This window comes from Heterocephalus glaber, unplaced genomic scaffold, assembly GCF_053883595.1.
Source record: "Heterocephalus glaber isolate CG9 unplaced genomic scaffold, H.glaber_assembly_v1.0 deba00000122, whole genome shotgun sequence".
Lineage (NCBI taxonomy): Eukaryota > Metazoa > Chordata > Mammalia > Rodentia > Bathyergidae > Heterocephalus > Heterocephalus glaber.
This window is the reverse complement of record NW_028258138.1, coordinates 34,028,590-34,047,525: the sequence shown is the minus strand read 5'-3', so window position 1 is coordinate 34,047,525 and position 18,936 is coordinate 34,028,590. Positions and strand designations below refer to the sequence as shown.

Here is an 18,936-nt window from a genome sequence, read left to right as displayed (position 1 = left end):
TAGCAACATGAGAAATAAAAGGAAGAGGAACAGGAAAAGGACACTACATTTGAAACCAGGTATAACATGTTGTGCTGAAACAAATTGGGTGTTTGAAAATTTAATAGCAAAGGTTATCTGAGGACAATTGGGGAGGAAATTTGAGTATTAATAGAAACAGACCTTATTCTTAGGAAAAGACAGGAAGAAAGTTTTTTAATTTTTTTCAGTTATGAACATTTTTGTTCTTGCAATAATTCCTTCCTGTTTTTGCTTTCTTTGTAATAATTTACACTAAGAAGTCTTCCACATTATTGACTTTCTAATGAAGTTTAATTTAAAACACCTTAAAGGAATCAATAAAATGTATCTTTTTTTTTCCTTTCATGTAGTAAATTGAAGGCTGGGTTTATTTTAGTTTTAAATGTCTGTAGTTATATTACTGAGGAAAGCTTTTTATCATATAACCAATTTTTACATTGTGGTTTTGACACAAATGGTAGAATGTTGTTTTACACTACTATATTTAATTTTTTTAAAAAGATACAGAATTCTCCAATTTTAGATTGGGGAATTCTTCCTTTAATTTATGGTCTTATAGTATACTCAAGTCCAAATCTGCATTACATTATCTTCCTTTCTTCTTTATATGGCTGCTTATATGGCTGTCTCACTCTTTCCATCTATTTCTTTATCCCAGACCTGCACCCCGCCTTTTTTAAGATAAAGATTTACTTCACATCCATTACCTCAGGAAGGAATTATTGAACAAATACATGGATTTATCTTTGCTCTTAAAGCTCCAAACTTGATAAATTATTTCACTTTTCAAAAATTATGTATGTTAAGCATAAGAATATATATTATGATGCTCCTGGACCTTTTGTTTTCCTACTATTTTTTCAACTCTTATAGTGGCGCCAACCCTTCACTAGGTCAGCTGCTGTGTTATATACAGAATTGATGTGCCATAAAGTAAATGACAACAGTGCATTTCAAAGATTAAGTTGTTTGGTTGTAGGCTATTAGGAAAGTGCAGTGACCACAGCAGAGTTAGGTATTACCCTGAATGTATGTGTGTACATATGAGTATGTATTGATGATGACATTTTTATAGTTTTAGATACATGCAGAGGTGCATGAATATTATTAAGAGAGATCGATCTCAAAGGTGCTATTACCTTTTCTCCAAAGAATTATTGTTATAGTTTATCAGAACATTCAATTTTGACATGTAAGATTGATAAAAAAGTAGTCAATAAGAAAATTACCTTTCAACTCTAAACAAAAGGCTTAAAGACGCTTTAACTCTTGAGGGGTTAGGAAAGATGTTCAGCTCACAAAGAGGAATTATGGGGGATCAGCAATAAAACTGAACTTTTTAACAAACTGAACTAGACTGAAAGGGGCTTTAAAGGTTTAGCCAAACTCTTATGTAGCAAACTTTCCTGAATGTTTATGGAGACCAACAAATTTTGATTACAGACAGGGTCCTGATGCTATGGTGAAAAGATGACAGATGTCATGGTAAAGACCTGGGATATACTACCCTGTCTGCCATTTACTGTCTTTGAAAACTTGAGTAATATATCATTTGTGTGCCTCAGTTTCCCTCATATGTAAAATGAAGACTAAGCATAGCATCCTCCCTACTGCAAGAGAGTCTCAGAAAACATAAATTTAGAAACATAGCCAACTTTTTTAGAAACTGTAAAATGTTACTGCATGTATATTTAAAAGTTATCATCTCTGAGGCCATTTAATAATTGTTTAGATATTTTAAACACCGCAAGACACTAAATGCTTTGAGGGCACATGATTAAAAATACCTTCTCTCAACTTTGGGAAAATTTTAATCTTAGATAAAGGCTCACAGTTTTTGTGGTTGGACAGAAAATAGCATCCTTTTGATTTTGTGGTAGCAAAACTATTCTCCCATAATTAAAACAATCAACCAAGCAGTGGCAGCAGCAGTCAGGAGATTACTTTCTGAGCTCTAATTGAATTGATCTCACAAACATGGAATGTGTAGTTCTAAATTAGCCGGTAGCACAAGGAATATTTCCTAAGTCTCAATAACACATAGAGGAATACAGTACCATAAGCACAGAATAAATAGAAAAGAGCTTAACCACTGCTGGTAATAGAATTCTGATCCAACTCAGCCAGGAAAATAAGAGCCTTGTTTTTCCAGAAGCAGCATCTTGTTTTCAATGACTACAGGTGCTTCAAGAATTGCTCATTTAATAAGTCTTTAGGCCCCAGAAGAAATGTTTACTAGCTTTAATATCAGAAGAAGGGATCCCTAATGAACCAGTAAAATAGAGAAAATCCAAGAAAACAGGTTTTCTTCTTGCTAGAATATTCCTGCAAAGAGCCAAAGGGAGAAAAAAGCACATGAACAAGTAGCTATACAGGAATGCCTTATTATAATGATCTCCTTATTAAATTGAATTCATATATGTTAGAATCCAGTCAAATTCTTAAACATGACCCAAAGTGCTATAGATCTCATATCTCTACCAGTGATATCCAGCCTGCCTTCCACACTCGTAGACTAAAAGGAGGAAGGGAGGACAAGTAAAACTTTTAGCTCTTCCATTAAATTTCTGCCCAGGATAACTAGTACAAGCATTTTCTAAAGTTTAATTTGCAAGCTCAATAATCCAAAGGATTTGCTGAAGAAGTATCAAATCTGTTTTCAAAGATAGCAACAAACAGAGCTTGAAGGAATCTTAAAATAGCCATCCTTGCTGCAGTATCAGCAGGTAGAGCCCTAGCATTGTCTCTGAGCTCCTTCAGTTGAAACCATGAAGACAGGGGATAACTGCACAGGTACAACCATTGAAGCACTTTTATTAAAGTTAGAGTACCTTGCAAATGCCAAAAAGTGGTAGGGCAGGACTTCTCCATTTTGCTTTACTATCAGTTACTGAAAACTTCATTTTATCATAATCATTTCCTTTTATTTTGGCTCCTGATACACAAACCTAAATGTTAATTTGTGCATGTGGGGTGGGAAGGCTTCACAAATGGGAGGCAAGAGATTATTGAAACTTAAGTGAATTAGATTTCTTTATAGCAATTGATGTGTTTCAATAATGAAAATATGAGTAAAGCGATAGATTTACCAATCGTTATTTTGCCAGTTAAGGTTCCTATTGATAAGAGATATATTTATTCACATCTAAATTTGAGGATCCAAAAGTAGATTTTTAGTTTAAATATGGGATTTGGCTTAGTTGCATCTTTTATTGTCCCTTAGTTTTAAGTTTGAAAATACCGTTTAACAGTTTGGACGTATTTAGCTCTAACTTAGCTACAAAAATCTTTTATTGTTTTAATTGAAAAGTTCTTAATTCTTCAAGTTTTTTTCTTATTTTTCTAAGTTAGATGAGATTATACATTTCTACACAGAAACAATTATTAGCATCACTTTCCCCTGACACAAAGTAATGAGAGTTAGAATTTTTTCTAAGTACTGTTACCTAAAGCATATAAATATGAAGAATAAAATTACTTCATATGTCACTTTCATTTTTCAAAATAAGTTGTAAAAGTTTTCTACATAAAGTGAGTGTATGTAGACTTAAAAGATCTGATATATTTTGAGAAATGTTTTCATCCTACCAATTTTATATCTGAATGTGTTCTTGCTAAATTTAACAGCATCTAAGATTTAGAAATTAGCATTTGTAGTATTAAACCTTTCTTGTTTAAAAATTTTCTCTTTGCGAAACACTTGTTTTCAAAAATTATGTAAATAATTTTTACAACTCGATATGATCCTAGAGAAAAATAACACTTTGCCTGGTTGACATACTATAATAAATCACTGTGTGATCAGTTACCTTTTTAGCCACACTAATAGTTACTGGAGTAATTATGATGTTATAGTCAAAATAACAGAATAGATTAGCATGCATTTGACTCTTAGTAAAGGAATTGGTTTTTACTGCATCATTCTACTTCCTTCAGATAAGTTGATGATGAATATAGATAGCAAAAATGAAACATATAGCCATATTGTCTCATATATACAAAGTGTGATCCTTATTGCCAAATCTTTAGAGCAAGGCTAATAAATATACAAGGTAGATATGTTTACCAGTATGTATTATGTGTAACATACAAGTCCAATAGCGCTTGCTGTATGTGAGAAATTGAAATTATAAATTGTTCTATTTAATTATATTTAAGCATTTATATTTCAGTCTAGTTATGTTCATGTTTCTTTTTTCTTACTCTGTGAATCAAAACTGGCTTTTCAATTAAAATTATAAAATGTTAGAGTATGCAGCCAAAATTTAACACTGAATTTTAGGGATCCCAAAATGTTCATGTTTCTAATTGTCTCCTCATAGGGATTAGTTCTGCGTATTATTAGTTATTGAGTATAATTGGTAGTCATTCCCTAACTACTTAGAAAATTGTTTATATATGAAAAACTCTAATAAAGAAGAAAACTCAAAATTACATAGTCATAGTTAAGAAAAATCACTTGCTTGGGGAAATTCTTTCATGTTGCTTATACCACATAAACCTTAAAGCAACGTAAACACATTCTGGTAATTAACACTGCAGTAAAAAAATATAATTACATAATATCCTTGTTAATGCTATAATACAATAATCAACTGAAGTACCTATGCTGATAGTATTAAGAAGTCTCTAAGTGTGACTGGAATTGGCAATATAAGACTCCTTACATAAAATCGACCAGCATCATCATTTAGAGTTCTTGGAGCATTTTTTAAAGCACTAAATGCAAAAAAGAAAACTTGGCATATATATTGCAAACTTAAACTTCTACTGGCACTCTTTTATTTAACTATCATATATAAGCTAGCTAAAATATCAAAAGTTCCAAAGAGATTAAGACTGTCAGTACAGTATATATTTATTATTATGTTCCACTCGTGAAATTATCATAAGGTTAGGGACCAGAATAGATGTCATAATTCATAGGATCCAAATAGGAGATTGATGGGGTTTTCCTGATGTATCACTATCCACACACTGAAAGAACCTGCCATTATTTGTCCTAGGCCTGTTTATGTGTTTCATTGCAAATTTATCAGGAAACTGGACTTATCAAAAGTTCCTTTATCAGTATAATAGGACAATACCATATCAGACAAAGATTTTTTTAAAAAATATTATTTTATTGGTACATTTTAGGCATACGATATAATGACATTCATCATTGGAAATTTGCACCTTTACATAATCTCTCTTGGTTCTCATTTTTTCCCCCTTCCCCTGCCCTCCCTTCAAACCCTCCATTCCTCCCCATTTACAAAGGTTTTGTTTACATTTTTTCATTTTCTCATATTAATTCCATTCCCTTCTTTCCTTCCCCCTACCCCTCCCACTTCCCCTTCCCCTTTGCCCCTTTTCTTCCTATTTCACATTATCTATTATACCTTTTAGTCCTTATTTACACTTTCAGTTTCTCACACTAGAGAAACTCTTCAGTATTTACACACGTGTGTCCTGTTTATTTCACTTAAGAGTATCGCCTCAATGTGCATCCATTTAGCTATAAATGTCTCTAATTTCTCATTTTTTATGGTTGAGTAGTACTCTGTTTTATTTAAAAAAAAACACATTTTCTTTATCCAATCTCCAGTTGATGGGCAATTGGGCTGCTTCCAAGTTTTAGCTATTACAAATTGTGCTGCTATGAACATGGATGCACATATATCACTGTGGCATGATTATTTTAATTCTTTGGGGAAGATAACCCAGCAGGGGAATAGCTGGGTCAAATGGGACTTCCAGTCCTAGTTCTCTGAGGTATCTCCATACTGATTTCCACAGTGGTTGCACCAGTCTACACTCCCACTAGCACTAAACTAAAATCGAAATAGATTAAAGATCTAAATATTAAAATAGAAACGCTGAACTGGCTGGAACAGAGGTTAGGTAGAACTCTTGAAGACATTGGTGTAGGAAAAGATTTTATGAACAAAACCTCAGTTGCCCGTGAACTAGCACAAACAATCAACAAGTGGGATCTCTCCTTATTAAAAAGCTTCTACACATCAAGAGAAACCACCAGCAGTATGAAGAGACAACCCACAATGTCGGAAAAAATCTTTACCTGCTTTTCCTCAGACAAAGGTCTACTATCTAGAATCTACAAAGAACTTTAAAAAAATCAGACCTCCCAAATTTAAAGGCCCAATCCAAAAATGGGCCTCTGAAATGAACAGACATTTCTCAGACAAAGAAGTAGAAACAACAAATAAACATATGAAAAAATGTTCAACATCACTGGTCATTCATGAGATGGAAATGAAAACAATGCTGAGATTCCACCTTACTTCACAAAGAATGGCTGCTATCATGAAATGAACCCATAACAAATGTTGGTGGGGCTGTGGAGAAAGAGGAACCCTGCTTCAGACAAACATTTTTAATATAGAGAAAACTGAAATTTTTGTGTGCAGTTTCTGGTGCAAGTGAGAAATTTAAATTGATCTTCAGTTTTAAATTGTTTACGGAAAAAGCAATCAGAACAATTAGAATCTACTGTTTCACCAATTAGTTAATCCCCAGTAACTGTTATCTTTAAGACTAATTATATAAATTAATTCCTTGAATGAGTATATGAGAAACTCTTTTGGAAGCCTGTTCTTTATAAGGGCAGATCAGTCTTAATTTGGCTTCATTTTGATGAATTTGGGAAGGATTAAGATGGATCAGACTATTGGTTTTTTTCTCCTGTTTTTGGTCTCTGTTGCTTTTGTCTGTAGCTTGAAATATGCCAGCCTTTGGCCTGCATCTGCCTGCCTGTAATGTTAATATTTCTGTATTCTTTGTGGATACTTCCTCCTTCTTTTTGTTGAATCAGTCTCATACCATCTGACCTATCTCACAGAGAAAACTCTACACAGAAGAAATTACTTTAGGAATTAAATTCTGATGTGGTTTAAAAGTTGTAAGGCATTAAATACAATGTGCAAATTATGGGGAAACAGATTGTAGGTTTGAAATATCTGGTTTCCTTACACGTAATGACTATAGGGATTTAATATTTATCTTTTTGGAGATACTTGATTTCAAACCAGACTGGAAGTCATTGAGCTACATAGTGTTTGTTAACATTTGTGCATTTTTCTCAGATGAATATCATTTTCTAAATCACTATCACATTTAGTTGAAGATTAGAAAAATTGTTCTCTACATATTACATTCCATAAGTTTCTTAAAATGCTAACATTTTAAAATTACTTTTAAGGTTTGATGTTCAAAACTAACCACCTTATGGTATCTGAGATATATATATATATATAGATAGATAGATAGATAGATAGATATAGATATATATAGATACACACACACACACACACACACACACACACATTTCTTGCAGGTACCTGATAGGAAAGCATTTTGTTCATTTGTAAAGTTAGGGTGCTTTGGACATACAAGTCTCATTCAGTGAAAATCAGCTGTTTTATTTTTTTCCTAAAACTATGCCTGCTTTGCATCCTCCATTCTGTTCTAAGCTCTTCTAAAAAACACTTTTAATTTTTTTTAACCATCAAGCTTTTGCTTAAAGCTAAAGTAACTAAATATGGTAAAATAATAAAGTCAGAAATGCAGAGAGATTGTCAAAATATTGAGAATAACTGGTAACTGTTAATAGTTAAGTATGTTGTACATAGAATAACACATAGATAAGATTTCAAGTTTACATCACCTAAACTTTATAAAAGTTATTTCAGATATAAACATATTAGAGGATATCTTTGAAATTTGCACACATTGATCCACTGTTATTCCTTTATTCATTAGATATTGTTTTAGACATCACTGACACCTGCTTTGTCCAATGACACCTGCTAAGTGTGAGAAATTAAAAGACATATGACCTTTATCCTTGTAAATCTCGTAGTCCATGGGAAAGACAAAACAGATGCTATGATCGAAAATGAAGTGTATCTGGGATTTTCAAGGAAAGCTTCACCAAGGAGCTGGAATTTTTACTAGTACATGTTTGCAATACATAATGAATACATTCATCATGGGTAGTTTACTCATATTTATATCCAATCTTAATGCTTTTACCTCCCTCCCCAGTCCCTCTATACTTAGGTTTCCTACTTCAAAAATGTCTTCCTTTTTCCTATTACTATATCTATCTTTTATTTTGCTATTTAAATTATTTATACTATGAGATATTTAAACTGTGTCTGATTTATTTCATTTAGCATTATGGCCGCAAGGTGTATCAGTTTTCCTAGAAATGACTCAAATGTATCCTTCTTTACAACTGGACCTATGGTTTTTGAACATCTATATAGAAACAAGCAAAGCAAAGAGTGTTTGGAGCAGAAAGCACATTATAGACAAAGGTTCAGAAAGGAAGAGTTTGAAATATTTAAGGAACTGGAGAGCTGTAGTAGCTGGGGCTCAGTAAATGAAAGAAGAGACAAATGGGCAGATGAGCTGGGAGGTCAGACATAGGCAAGGAGGAGTTGAGTCATAGCTGTACAGGGCATTGAAGAGATGTGTATTCTTTTTCACAGGGAAACACAAGTTTTTTGGTTGGGTTAAAGTAAAGATGAGCCTAAAACCCTTATATTTCAGTTTTTGTTCTTTAAATGGGAAGAAAAAAGAATGGTATTATAAAAGTGTCTTGAGGCAAAGCCAAGCTTTGTATTTTGCTTTTATCCATCTAAGTAGAGTAACATTGTGAACTCTAAAGCAGCCTTCCTTCACTACCTGATTGTGCCTAAATATGGCAGTAAGAGTGTCCTTTATGATGTCTCCTGTATGATGTACATTTTTTTGTACATAGTAGGGAGCCCTCTTGTGGTGATTGCTTTAAAGTGCTCTTACCTTGCTGCCAGAGCTGCTGGAAGTGTGTGTGATCTTGAGCCTTTGAAGAACCGGTAGAATTGTGAAAATAACTGTACCTTTAGTGAAATATGAGTCTGTGTCATGTCTGTGTTGTTTGACATAATGACAGCATGTTCAGTATTTCTTTCAATTTCACTGAAATGATTGTATTGACCTAGGTGTACATTCCAAGCCGCGTGGCCCTCATCCTTCAGAATGTGGATCTGCCAAACTGAAGAGATCTGATTTCAACTCCTCTACTTGCAGATATGTGTTTTCTTTGTGGTTCTTATTGTCACAGAGTTTATAATATGTAAGCTTTTCAAAATACAGTTACCGAGCCAAAATGTCAGATTGAAATTCAGTATTATAGACGCAACTATATCAAGCTTTTCTTTAAGAAGTACAGAGAGTGGTATGTTTAAAATTTGAGGATCTGTATTTTCAAGTCATCCGAGCAGCTAGAATTTTCAAATAAAGTATAATGTATGTCTTAAAAACATTTTACTTTCCTAGGTAAGCATTTAATCCTTTTAATTTCAAATTTGAATTATATATGATATACATTTATTTCTGTTGAATGTATACAGCATCTTTTAAGATGGATAGTTGGTGGCCTTATGTGTATCTACTTGTCTAAATTATGAGATGCCAAGTTTGTTTCTCTGGGTTTCATTCAAATTGTGTTTTAAAATATTGTAATAAATATATAGCAGTAATAATATAAAATTAAGAATTGTATCAAAGGTAATATAAAGCCCATGCCTGTGAACTTATCTATGCCTCACTTTGCATTAAGTATCTTATGATCTGTTCACATACTATTTTGTTTTCTGAAGACTTGGAATGGTAATTGTAGCATATCAGAAAATGTCTTTTTCTTTCAGTCAATTAAAAAACTTGCAAAATTGCTTTTGCTTCTGTTTATTTTGCTGTCCTATTGTAGGGATTGATTTGGAATGAATATTAACATACCTGTTCTCAGATCTGACAGCTTTCCCACATGTGTTCACATGTGCATGATGGTCTAGTAAGCAAATTATTTGTCTTTTTTGGGAAAGCATCTTGTATTTTAAAATCATATTAACCAATTCTTATGTCTAAGACCCTATTCAGCACTACATCTGAGCACTTCTAGAAGCTGAATTAACTATTTCGATTCATCAGGATACTGCCCTTCAGTTATTAAACAGTGAGTCAAAGGTTTCACATCACTGATATTTAGTTCACTCATACTTGAGAAATTATGATCCCTGTAATGTTATTTTAAACATCACATTTTCCCCCTAATATCAATATAGCTACTTGGTGGTTTTGTTTGTTTGGCTGGTTGGTTTTTTTATGATTAATAATGAATACTTCTTTAAAAACTCAGTGGTGGATGAGATATTAACTATCATCTTTAAACTATTTTAAGTAAATCCTAGAATATTTAGGCCTGGAATGTGTCCTTTACTTCAAATTCCAAATAAAATAGTAGTTTGACTTCCTGAAAGACTCAACAATGTCAGATGATGAGAGTATGCATGGGAACATCACTGAAATCACCCATGGTATTTTCCCCTTTACAGAGATGTATTAATATCCTAGCACTGCCATGATCTCTGTTGTCTACCTGCCATTAATAACAACACATGTACCCATGATGTTTTGTGTTCTGGTTTAGAATTACTTACCCTTGCATTTATTGTGTATCAAGTGATATGCAATTCTTCTGTCAAAGATAATTTTAAATGACATGAAATTAGCATCCAGAATACATTTTCTTTTCATTGTGACCCTTGTGGCAGTGTTAAAAGACCAGAGTCATGATAGCTATATTTCCAGTATATTGGTTGACTTTGCAAAATGTTCTTTAGATTTCACAGTCTAAAGTTAGATTTTACCAATGTAATGTAAGTTAATTGCCCTTCTCAAATGCCCACTACACAAACACACCAAGAAGAGTAATAAATCTGTGTTGCTTGGTAGTCGTTATAATAATATAGGCAAACAAATAAAATATTAAGAGTCCAAAATCAAATGCAGAGTTTTTTTTCTCTCTCGTGGTATGGACATTTTTTTATAGAGCATTCTAATATGCTAGTATATTTCACTATAGGACTTTTGTTTTTATATCAGTGATATATAACTATTTTTCCCTCTGATGTGCTTATTGCTAACATAAGAAATGAGACTAACTCATCTTTGTTGACTTTTTGAGAGTATTTTTGTTTAATTTTTATGTCTTAAAAAACAGATGACTACAGATTTCTTTGAATCATTTTCTGATATTTGCAAATAAGTGCTAATCATTGCTTTATTATCCAAAATGAGATTTCCTCCAATGCTGATAATAGTATTTTAGTTTGATATTATCCTACTCAGAAATAGGATTTTGTAGTAGCCAAAAATCAAATTGTAAATATTTTTCCTACAGTGTTCCCCACTTTATTCCACTTGAATTCTGAGAGTCAATGCCTCTCATATTTTCTCTTCTGTAAGTTTGATATTTCTCACTTTGCCTTGTTCATAGCTGATATATTTATCTCTAACATAAAATGCAGAATTTAGCCACCACGTTCCTCAAGTTCAAAAAGTAACTGGTGACAATAAACTGACTTTTCTCATGGCAACTGTAAAGAATGCAAGTATTCTTTTTTCCTCTGACTAAAGCGCTCCCCTTAGCAATAGCAGTCCAACATTTGTTGCCCATCAGGGCTATAGCCATCACTACGCAGGACTGTACAGGAGCTTGCCTGAATAAGGAGCCTATTCTTCAAATAATACGCAAGAGCATGCAGAAAGATCCAGGGGAAAACAATGAAGGGTAATGTATTTTCCTCTCAAATCAGCTTCTAGCTTCAGGACAGATATCTTTTCATTGTCTCTGGTCCTGTGGCCATGGACTTTGGCAATGAAAGCAATGAAAAACAGCTTTGCTGTTGCTCTTCCTGTTTGGGTGTGGGAGCTGACCTATCTGATAGGAGCCAAAATGGTGAAGCAGCATTCTAGCTGGCCTTGTGCTTTTCACACTATTTCTTTTTGCCTATTTTGAGTCGTGCTCTGAACTTGGGTTCTTCAGAGTGGTGGAGTTCATTTATCTATTCCTCATAAGGGGATGAACACTGAGCTGTGAACTTTGCTAGGTAAAATATTCTGATGAAAGAAAATAGAAATCTGAAGCAGAGCAATGTCATGTCCTTTATTCAGTGGAGTTCACTTATCATTCACAATGTGTTAGAATTGAAATGTAGATAAATTTTCTCACTAAAGCCAGCTTTTATGGGGAAAAGAATCAAATGAACTCCCTACTAATTTCTCTGCTGTATTATCTTATTACTGATGATTTGTAGAGTATTGCAGAGAAACATTCATACTTTTGGGCAAAATTTCTTAATTGGTATTGTGAAGAATTAAGATACAGTAGCTATAAGTGCTTTTGTCTCTGTAATTTAAAACTTTACATCAGGATTTAACTCTTGGCAAAAATCTTGCAGAGAAAGTAATGTTCATGTATATAAAAATTTTTTTTGGTACTAGATATGCTTATGCTAAAGGGCACAACATTTGGAAGCTTACTTATGACTTGATTTTTTTCCCATAATTTCTATTTGATCAGAAAGGTGTTTGGCCCTTGTTGTGTGGACTGTAGGCTATTTTACCTGAGAAGTGTGGTACAGTGGACAGAATACCCTCATTCAACTTACTGTATTCCTTGTGCCTCATTTTAGTAAGCATTCAGTGACTGTTCCTATCCAGGTTTCAAGGAAATTACAGTGAAAGGGCAGGGGCATTGCCGTTGATTCTATAAATGTCATTAGTTAACCAATAGCTAGATACTTGGATAGTGAGTCAGTGACTCCAGACACCTTCCAAGTTTATTATCAGGGGTGCAAGTGTCTCCATCACTTGTCTGTCATTCAGGGTTTCTACACTAAGTTATCTGTAACCTCAGATAAGGTGTGGTCTACTTTTTACCTGAGTTTTGCATTTCCTCCACCATTACAGATGAGGCAGATTTCCAGTCCCGTCACTACTTTTGTTTGCTTATATTACCTTTTTCTCTAGTATACAAGAATGTCTCAGTGAATTTCTTTCCCCTGTGGTCAATGTAGTGGCCCCTTAGCCTTTTCAGCTATTGTAATACTTTGTACTGTGCAACCCAGCCTTGTGAATGTAAGTTCACAACCTCTTCGTACTAACCAAAAGGGCAATATAACCTCAGTACTAAGTGAAATAGCAGCAGGAGCTCAGCAACTAATGTTGAGAATCTCCATTCCTTTCTGTCTTCCCCTTAACTCATAGCCTAAAAGAGGCCACTGGAAGAAGGATAAATGACAGCAGCATCTTGGGAACTGAAAGAGAGAACTCACATTTAGAGAGATAGTTTAATGCATCATACTTTGGCCTGAAAGCCTGCTCTCATCAGAAGCACACCTCTTCATTAAGTAAGCATTTGTACAACTGAATATTAATTTTTTGAAGAAGGGAGAAATACTAACCAGTGATCTAAAATGTTGACAGTTTTCTGGCATTTACAGTAACACAATGCAAAGCAGAAAATCAGCAACCAAAAAAAAAAAAAAGGTATCACACCAAATTACTTTGCGACAAAGGATATAAATGAAATGATACAAATTTTCAAATTATTTATAAATACTTACATAAATTAAAATAGGAGAATGCTGAAAATATGTGGGAAAACTCATCTAATACATGGTTTTATAATGTATATATGAGTATGTGAATACACACATACATAATTTGTAGATTAGCTGAATATACACAAATTTCACAGATTCCAGTATTTATCTCAAATGAATGAATATCTTGATCTCTTTTTGTATTGCTAATACTCAGGTACTTAACTTGGTTTTGTTACAAACAAAATCTAAATTTTATTTGGATTTAAAGAAGTGTCCAAATGTTTGCAGTGAAATGCTGTGTATATTTCAATTGCTTTTGAGAATGTTTCTCCTATGTCTTTTATTTTTCTTCTAGAAAGAAGGGAGAAATGAAGTTACCTTATCACTTTCTTATTTACATCCCAAGGTTCTTTTTAACTGGGCTTGTATTCTCACTTTGATTCAATCAAGCAGTATAAATGGTTAAAAACACTGTATGTAATTTTATTCTGTGAATCCCCTTAACCATATCATTAATTATTGGTTAAAATTGATCATATGATTTAGGGGTCCTACAAACACATACACATAGTCTGTTCTTTCTTAAGAAAAGTAGGTATCACTCAGTGGGACTTTTCAATTTAGAAAAACCAATAGAATATATAAATCTTTTCCAAATACACACACACACAAACTCGAATCTTGCACTTGCAAGGCAGGTGGCAGCACCGAGCCAAATCCCCAGCCCCCAAATACATATGTTTTTAAAGACACAATGTACTGGCTACCATGTATCGAGAGCTTTCTTGTTGCTGTGCCTGCTGTTGGACATTTTATAGACTTTTTAGTCTGAATGCTATGCAAACTCTGCAAAATGATGATTACTATCTGTTTTTGAGTTTAGGATTGTGCTTATTCAAACTGTACTTTGCTGTCTTTCATGCTGTTTCCACAAAAAAATCATTACAGATCTCTAGATCAAGGGTCAAAAAATGACTTTCCAAGGAATAACTGCCAAAAGTCCCCATTTGGTAGGTTGTCTGTTCACTTGTTTCCTTTGAGGTGCACAAGCTTTTTAACTTGATATAATCCCATTTGTTGATTTTTGGTATTATTTCTTGTGCTATTGGGATTTGGTTCAGAAAGTCCTTGCCTAGAGGAACAACAACTATAATATACAAAGAGCTCAAAAAACTAGACCTTCCAAAATAAAAGAACCAATCAAAAAAAAATTGGCAACCAAAATGAATAGACGCTTCTTAGAATAAGAGGTACAAATGGCCAATAAATACATGAACAATTTTTCAACATTACTGGCTATTAGAGAAATGCAGATTTTAAAAATACTGAGATACCATCTTACTCCAGAAAGAATGGCCTTTATCAAGAAATCAAATAATGCCAAATGTTGACAAGGATGTAATGGGGAAGAAACACTTCTACATTGTTGGTGGGAATCTATACTAGTATGACCCACTTTGGAAATCAATGTGGAGATTCCTCCAAAACTAAAACTAGCAATTCCATTTGCCTCAACTACTTCTCTTCTGGATGTTTTCTGAAGTCATGGTATTACATTTATACATGCATACCCATATTTATAGTAGCACAATTTATAATAGCCAAATCTTGGAAACGGTCTATATGCCCATCAACAGATGAATGATTGAAGCAAGTGTGGTGTTTACACACAGTGAAGTACTATTCTGCCATAAAAGATGATAAACTTGAGGCATTACTAGGTAAATGGATGTACCTTGAGACCATAATATTTAGTGAAATAAATACCTCATGGTTTTTCTTACATGAGAAACCCAAAATATGTATAAAGACCAAAATAAAAGATAGATAATAGGAAGCAGTGAGATCTTCAAGAGTTGGAAGGAGTAAGGAGAGTTGGGAGGGATAGGGAACAAAAAAAATTAAGAGTTGTTATTTACATATACCAACTTCACATAATAAATGTAATCATGTACTGCAAACATGTTCTAGTAAAAGGAAAACAAGGCTTTCTCTGTTGTATTATTTATCTGTTTTCTTAATTGCATTTGGATGTCTTTGATGGAATAAGAGTGGAATTTGAACCCAAACTGCATGGTGCAGTAGCTTGTACTCTGTTGAGCACCAGCTCACTCCTTGTAATTTAGCAGAGAGCTTACACCAGGGAATGTACACTGTTTCTTCACCATTTTCTACTCTTACTCTCACTTTCTCACTCTTTTCCTTGGTTATCTTACCTCATCATTACTATATTTTGTGATATGACTCATCAGCATATCACTGTTCTTTTCTTTTCTTTTTTTTTTCTTTTTTGGTACCGGGGATCAAACTCGGGTCCTTGCGCTTGCATAGCAGGCAGTGAAACCACTGAGCTAAATCCTCGGCCCTGTTATTTTCATTTGAGTCTGTCATGAAACGAACAATAATTCTCAGTTTCTACTTTAGTCATCTTTTTAAAAAAGCAACTGAGCATGCCACTTATATCTTAATTCCTTTACTTAAATTCTTCATTCTACTCATGTAAAGCAGAAAAATTTATAAGCCAGGTATAGACAGACAAATACTTCATGATCTAAAAAGGACACACTCGGAAACAAAAAGTAGAATGGTGATTTCTAGGAGCTGGAATCCCTTTGGGATGGGAGAGAGATATTGATCTAAGGATACAAAGTTTGTGTTAGGATGAATAAGCTCTAGAAAACTATTCCACAACATTGTGAGTACAGCTAATAACAATGTACTGTATACTTTAACATTGGAAGAGAGAGTATGAATTGTGATAGAAACATGAAATAAATGTTTAAAAAATGATTACAGTAGAAGACACATTGCTATTCAATGCAGATACTCCCCATCACTTTGAACACACTTATCCCATCATTCCTCCCACATTCTGAAGCAGTTCTGGAAATTTAGTTTGGTGAGTGTATATAGTTATGCTATTATGGCTGCCTCAATGTCCTGAATCAATTAAAAATGTTCTAACTTTTATGGTTATTTTAACGTTGGGGAAGAAAGAAGCCTCACATTGCCAGATCCCATGAAAAAAGATGAAAGAGGACAAAGTGATGTTTTAAGCCTACCTTTCTATCACACTGGTAGCCCTAATAGTGAAAGAGACTTATGAAAGTGGACTTCCAGAATTGCTTTAGAAAGTAGCAATAATGATGGGATAAGTGTGTTTGAAATGAGTGGCAGTATTTTGACAGTAATTAATGCTAATATATCTTTCACTGTAATTTTTAAATAAGTTTCACTTCTTTTAAGTTTGTAAGATGATAAATGGTATGAGTAATGAACAATATAAAATATTTTGTGATGAAGTTACATGTTTTTTCAGCAAATAAATGATATAAAAATAGACTGTGAAAAGAGATGTCACTATGCTTAAAACATATAAGAAAAGTAAAAGAAATCACATTTGGATTCATATGAAGTGTACAAAAGATACTTTCTAAATGTATATGTGAATATGTAGTAAGATTTTACAATGAAATTAGTTTTAGTTTTGAAACATAATAATTACATTAAAAGTTAGACATAATTACAATGCTTAGCTAGGCTGAAATTAGAAGCAAATCCAAGCTTAATGACTGGACAAAATAAAGTATATTTTGATTCATATCACATTTAATTGTTGAAGAGGATCTTGTTGGGCTATCTGAAGCATGTGGCTTCCAAAATCATAAAGGCAAAAAAAGAAAACTGAAGAATTACAAGAAAAAGTCTAGATGATAGTGGTTTATCTAATTCCCATGGTCCTGTTCCATGCTGTTAGCTCAATCACAGTGTCCTGATCTTAACTTTAGATAAGGCTGGGTCACTGTGTCAGGAAGGGGAAATATCAGAGATCCTCGTAGTGGGTTTCAATCTCCTGCTTGGTGCTACAGTCCAAGACGAGAAGAAATACACAGTTAGACAGAGATATGGGGAGCCAGGATGTCCAGTGCTTGAGCAGTCAGAGGCTTGAACAAGCAAAGGCCCTGAGCACCCAGAGTTGTTGATATTTATTGGTGACATCATAGTTAGATTGAGGTAAAGGGGCTACGTGGAGGAACTACATGGAGTTGCTATGGTTGCATTGCTGATGCAAGAAAGGCTTGTAAAGGAAGAGACAAAGCATTCTTGAATTAGGAACAGAACAGCCAAAATACAGGTCATGGTTAATAACTAGCCTTGTATTTTTAGTAAAGGTTTTAACTCTGGAACAGAATTTGGGTAAGAGTCACTCTGACCTTGGCATGTAGGCTGCGGCAGGACTCGCTTCTGTAAACAGGCCAATTACATTACAGGGTTAAAACTTTACAGCCTGCACTGCTTACAGCCTCCTTTGGCTACAATCAGTGGGTGGTCTCCCACACTGAAAAGTACAGTAAAAGCACAGCCTGTCAGATCATTCAGGATATCTTGCATACTTCACTCCCCTTTTACTGACTGATGATGCAAATTAAATAGTAGAGACCTTGAGAATTCCAATAATAAGGAAGCTGATGTAAGACTGTTTAACTTGGTATTTCCCAAGTTTGTATAACACAGTTTACTTCAGTCCTTGTTCATGGGAACATTAGTAACTCCTTGAAAAAAAGCACTATTTTATTAAACAATTTGTATGTATGAACTTGAAGATACATTGTTATTATTCTTTTTAATGCTTGGATAACTGACATTTCCTCTTTTCAAACTTGTGTGTATGTGTGTGTCTTTAGCTTCAAGGTCGTTTTTTTCTAGGAGTTGACATTTTTAGGAATACGATGATCTCATGATAAAGTCAACCGCCAACCAGCAGTGGACAATTTTATTTTCCTAAGTATAGATTTGTCCTGATAGGTGTTAGATTGGCTCACTACATGGAATGAATTCACCTGAGTTATGAGAAACCTTAGAATGACATTAATGGCCCACTTCTAGGAAGATGGTAGGATATCTTGGTATGTATTTTATTTAATTATCTAATTGCTGAATTAATCTGATTGTCGTTAGCCTACTTTTCATTTTCTCTATTACTGTTACCTATATATTTAAAATTTCATTCTATTTCAGTTATTATAGTATATGTATATTCATAAACTATGAAAATCATTTTTGGAGCAAAGCAATAAGTAGATGACAGATAGATTTTTAAAATATGGCAAAAGTTGCAGTGATGGCATAGTTGGCAGCTATGTGTTTCTGTATTTTGTGACTGGTTGCTGAGGAACCACTTAAGAGTTAATGAGAAGTACAGGAGCTTCCCTTGATATTTCATTTTTTTTTGTCCATTGTTTTGAAAACAATATGTTAAATCTCATTATAATGTGCAAAATATTTGGAAAAATGATGACTTTTCCATATGTGACAAAACCAATAAATGCTTGCATATGCTTTATCAAACTTCCTTTATACACCTATATCATTAAAGATTTATTATATATTAGAAATCTAAATGTAATATAAAAATTGAGATAAACTCAATTTTTAAAACTAAAAGGTAGACTTGTATATATATAAAGATTGAATT

General features: G+C 33.5%; 1 protein-coding gene across 2 annotated transcripts in view; it reads left to right on the top strand.

The window, feature by feature from the left end:
• Gbe1 (1,4-alpha-glucan branching enzyme 1) overlaps positions 1–9,743 on the top strand; it is a 284,824-nt gene extending 275,081 nt beyond the window's left edge. For both annotated transcript variants that reach the window (XM_087213932.1, XM_087213936.1), the window contains one exon: positions 9,012–9,743. In XM_087213932.1, the coding sequence (XP_087070058.1) occupies positions 9,012–9,068 (57 nt within the window). In that variant the 3' untranslated portion in view covers positions 9,069–9,743. The remainder of the gene's footprint in view (positions 1–9,011) is intronic.
• Positions 9,744–18,936: the final 9,193 nt, after the last annotated feature.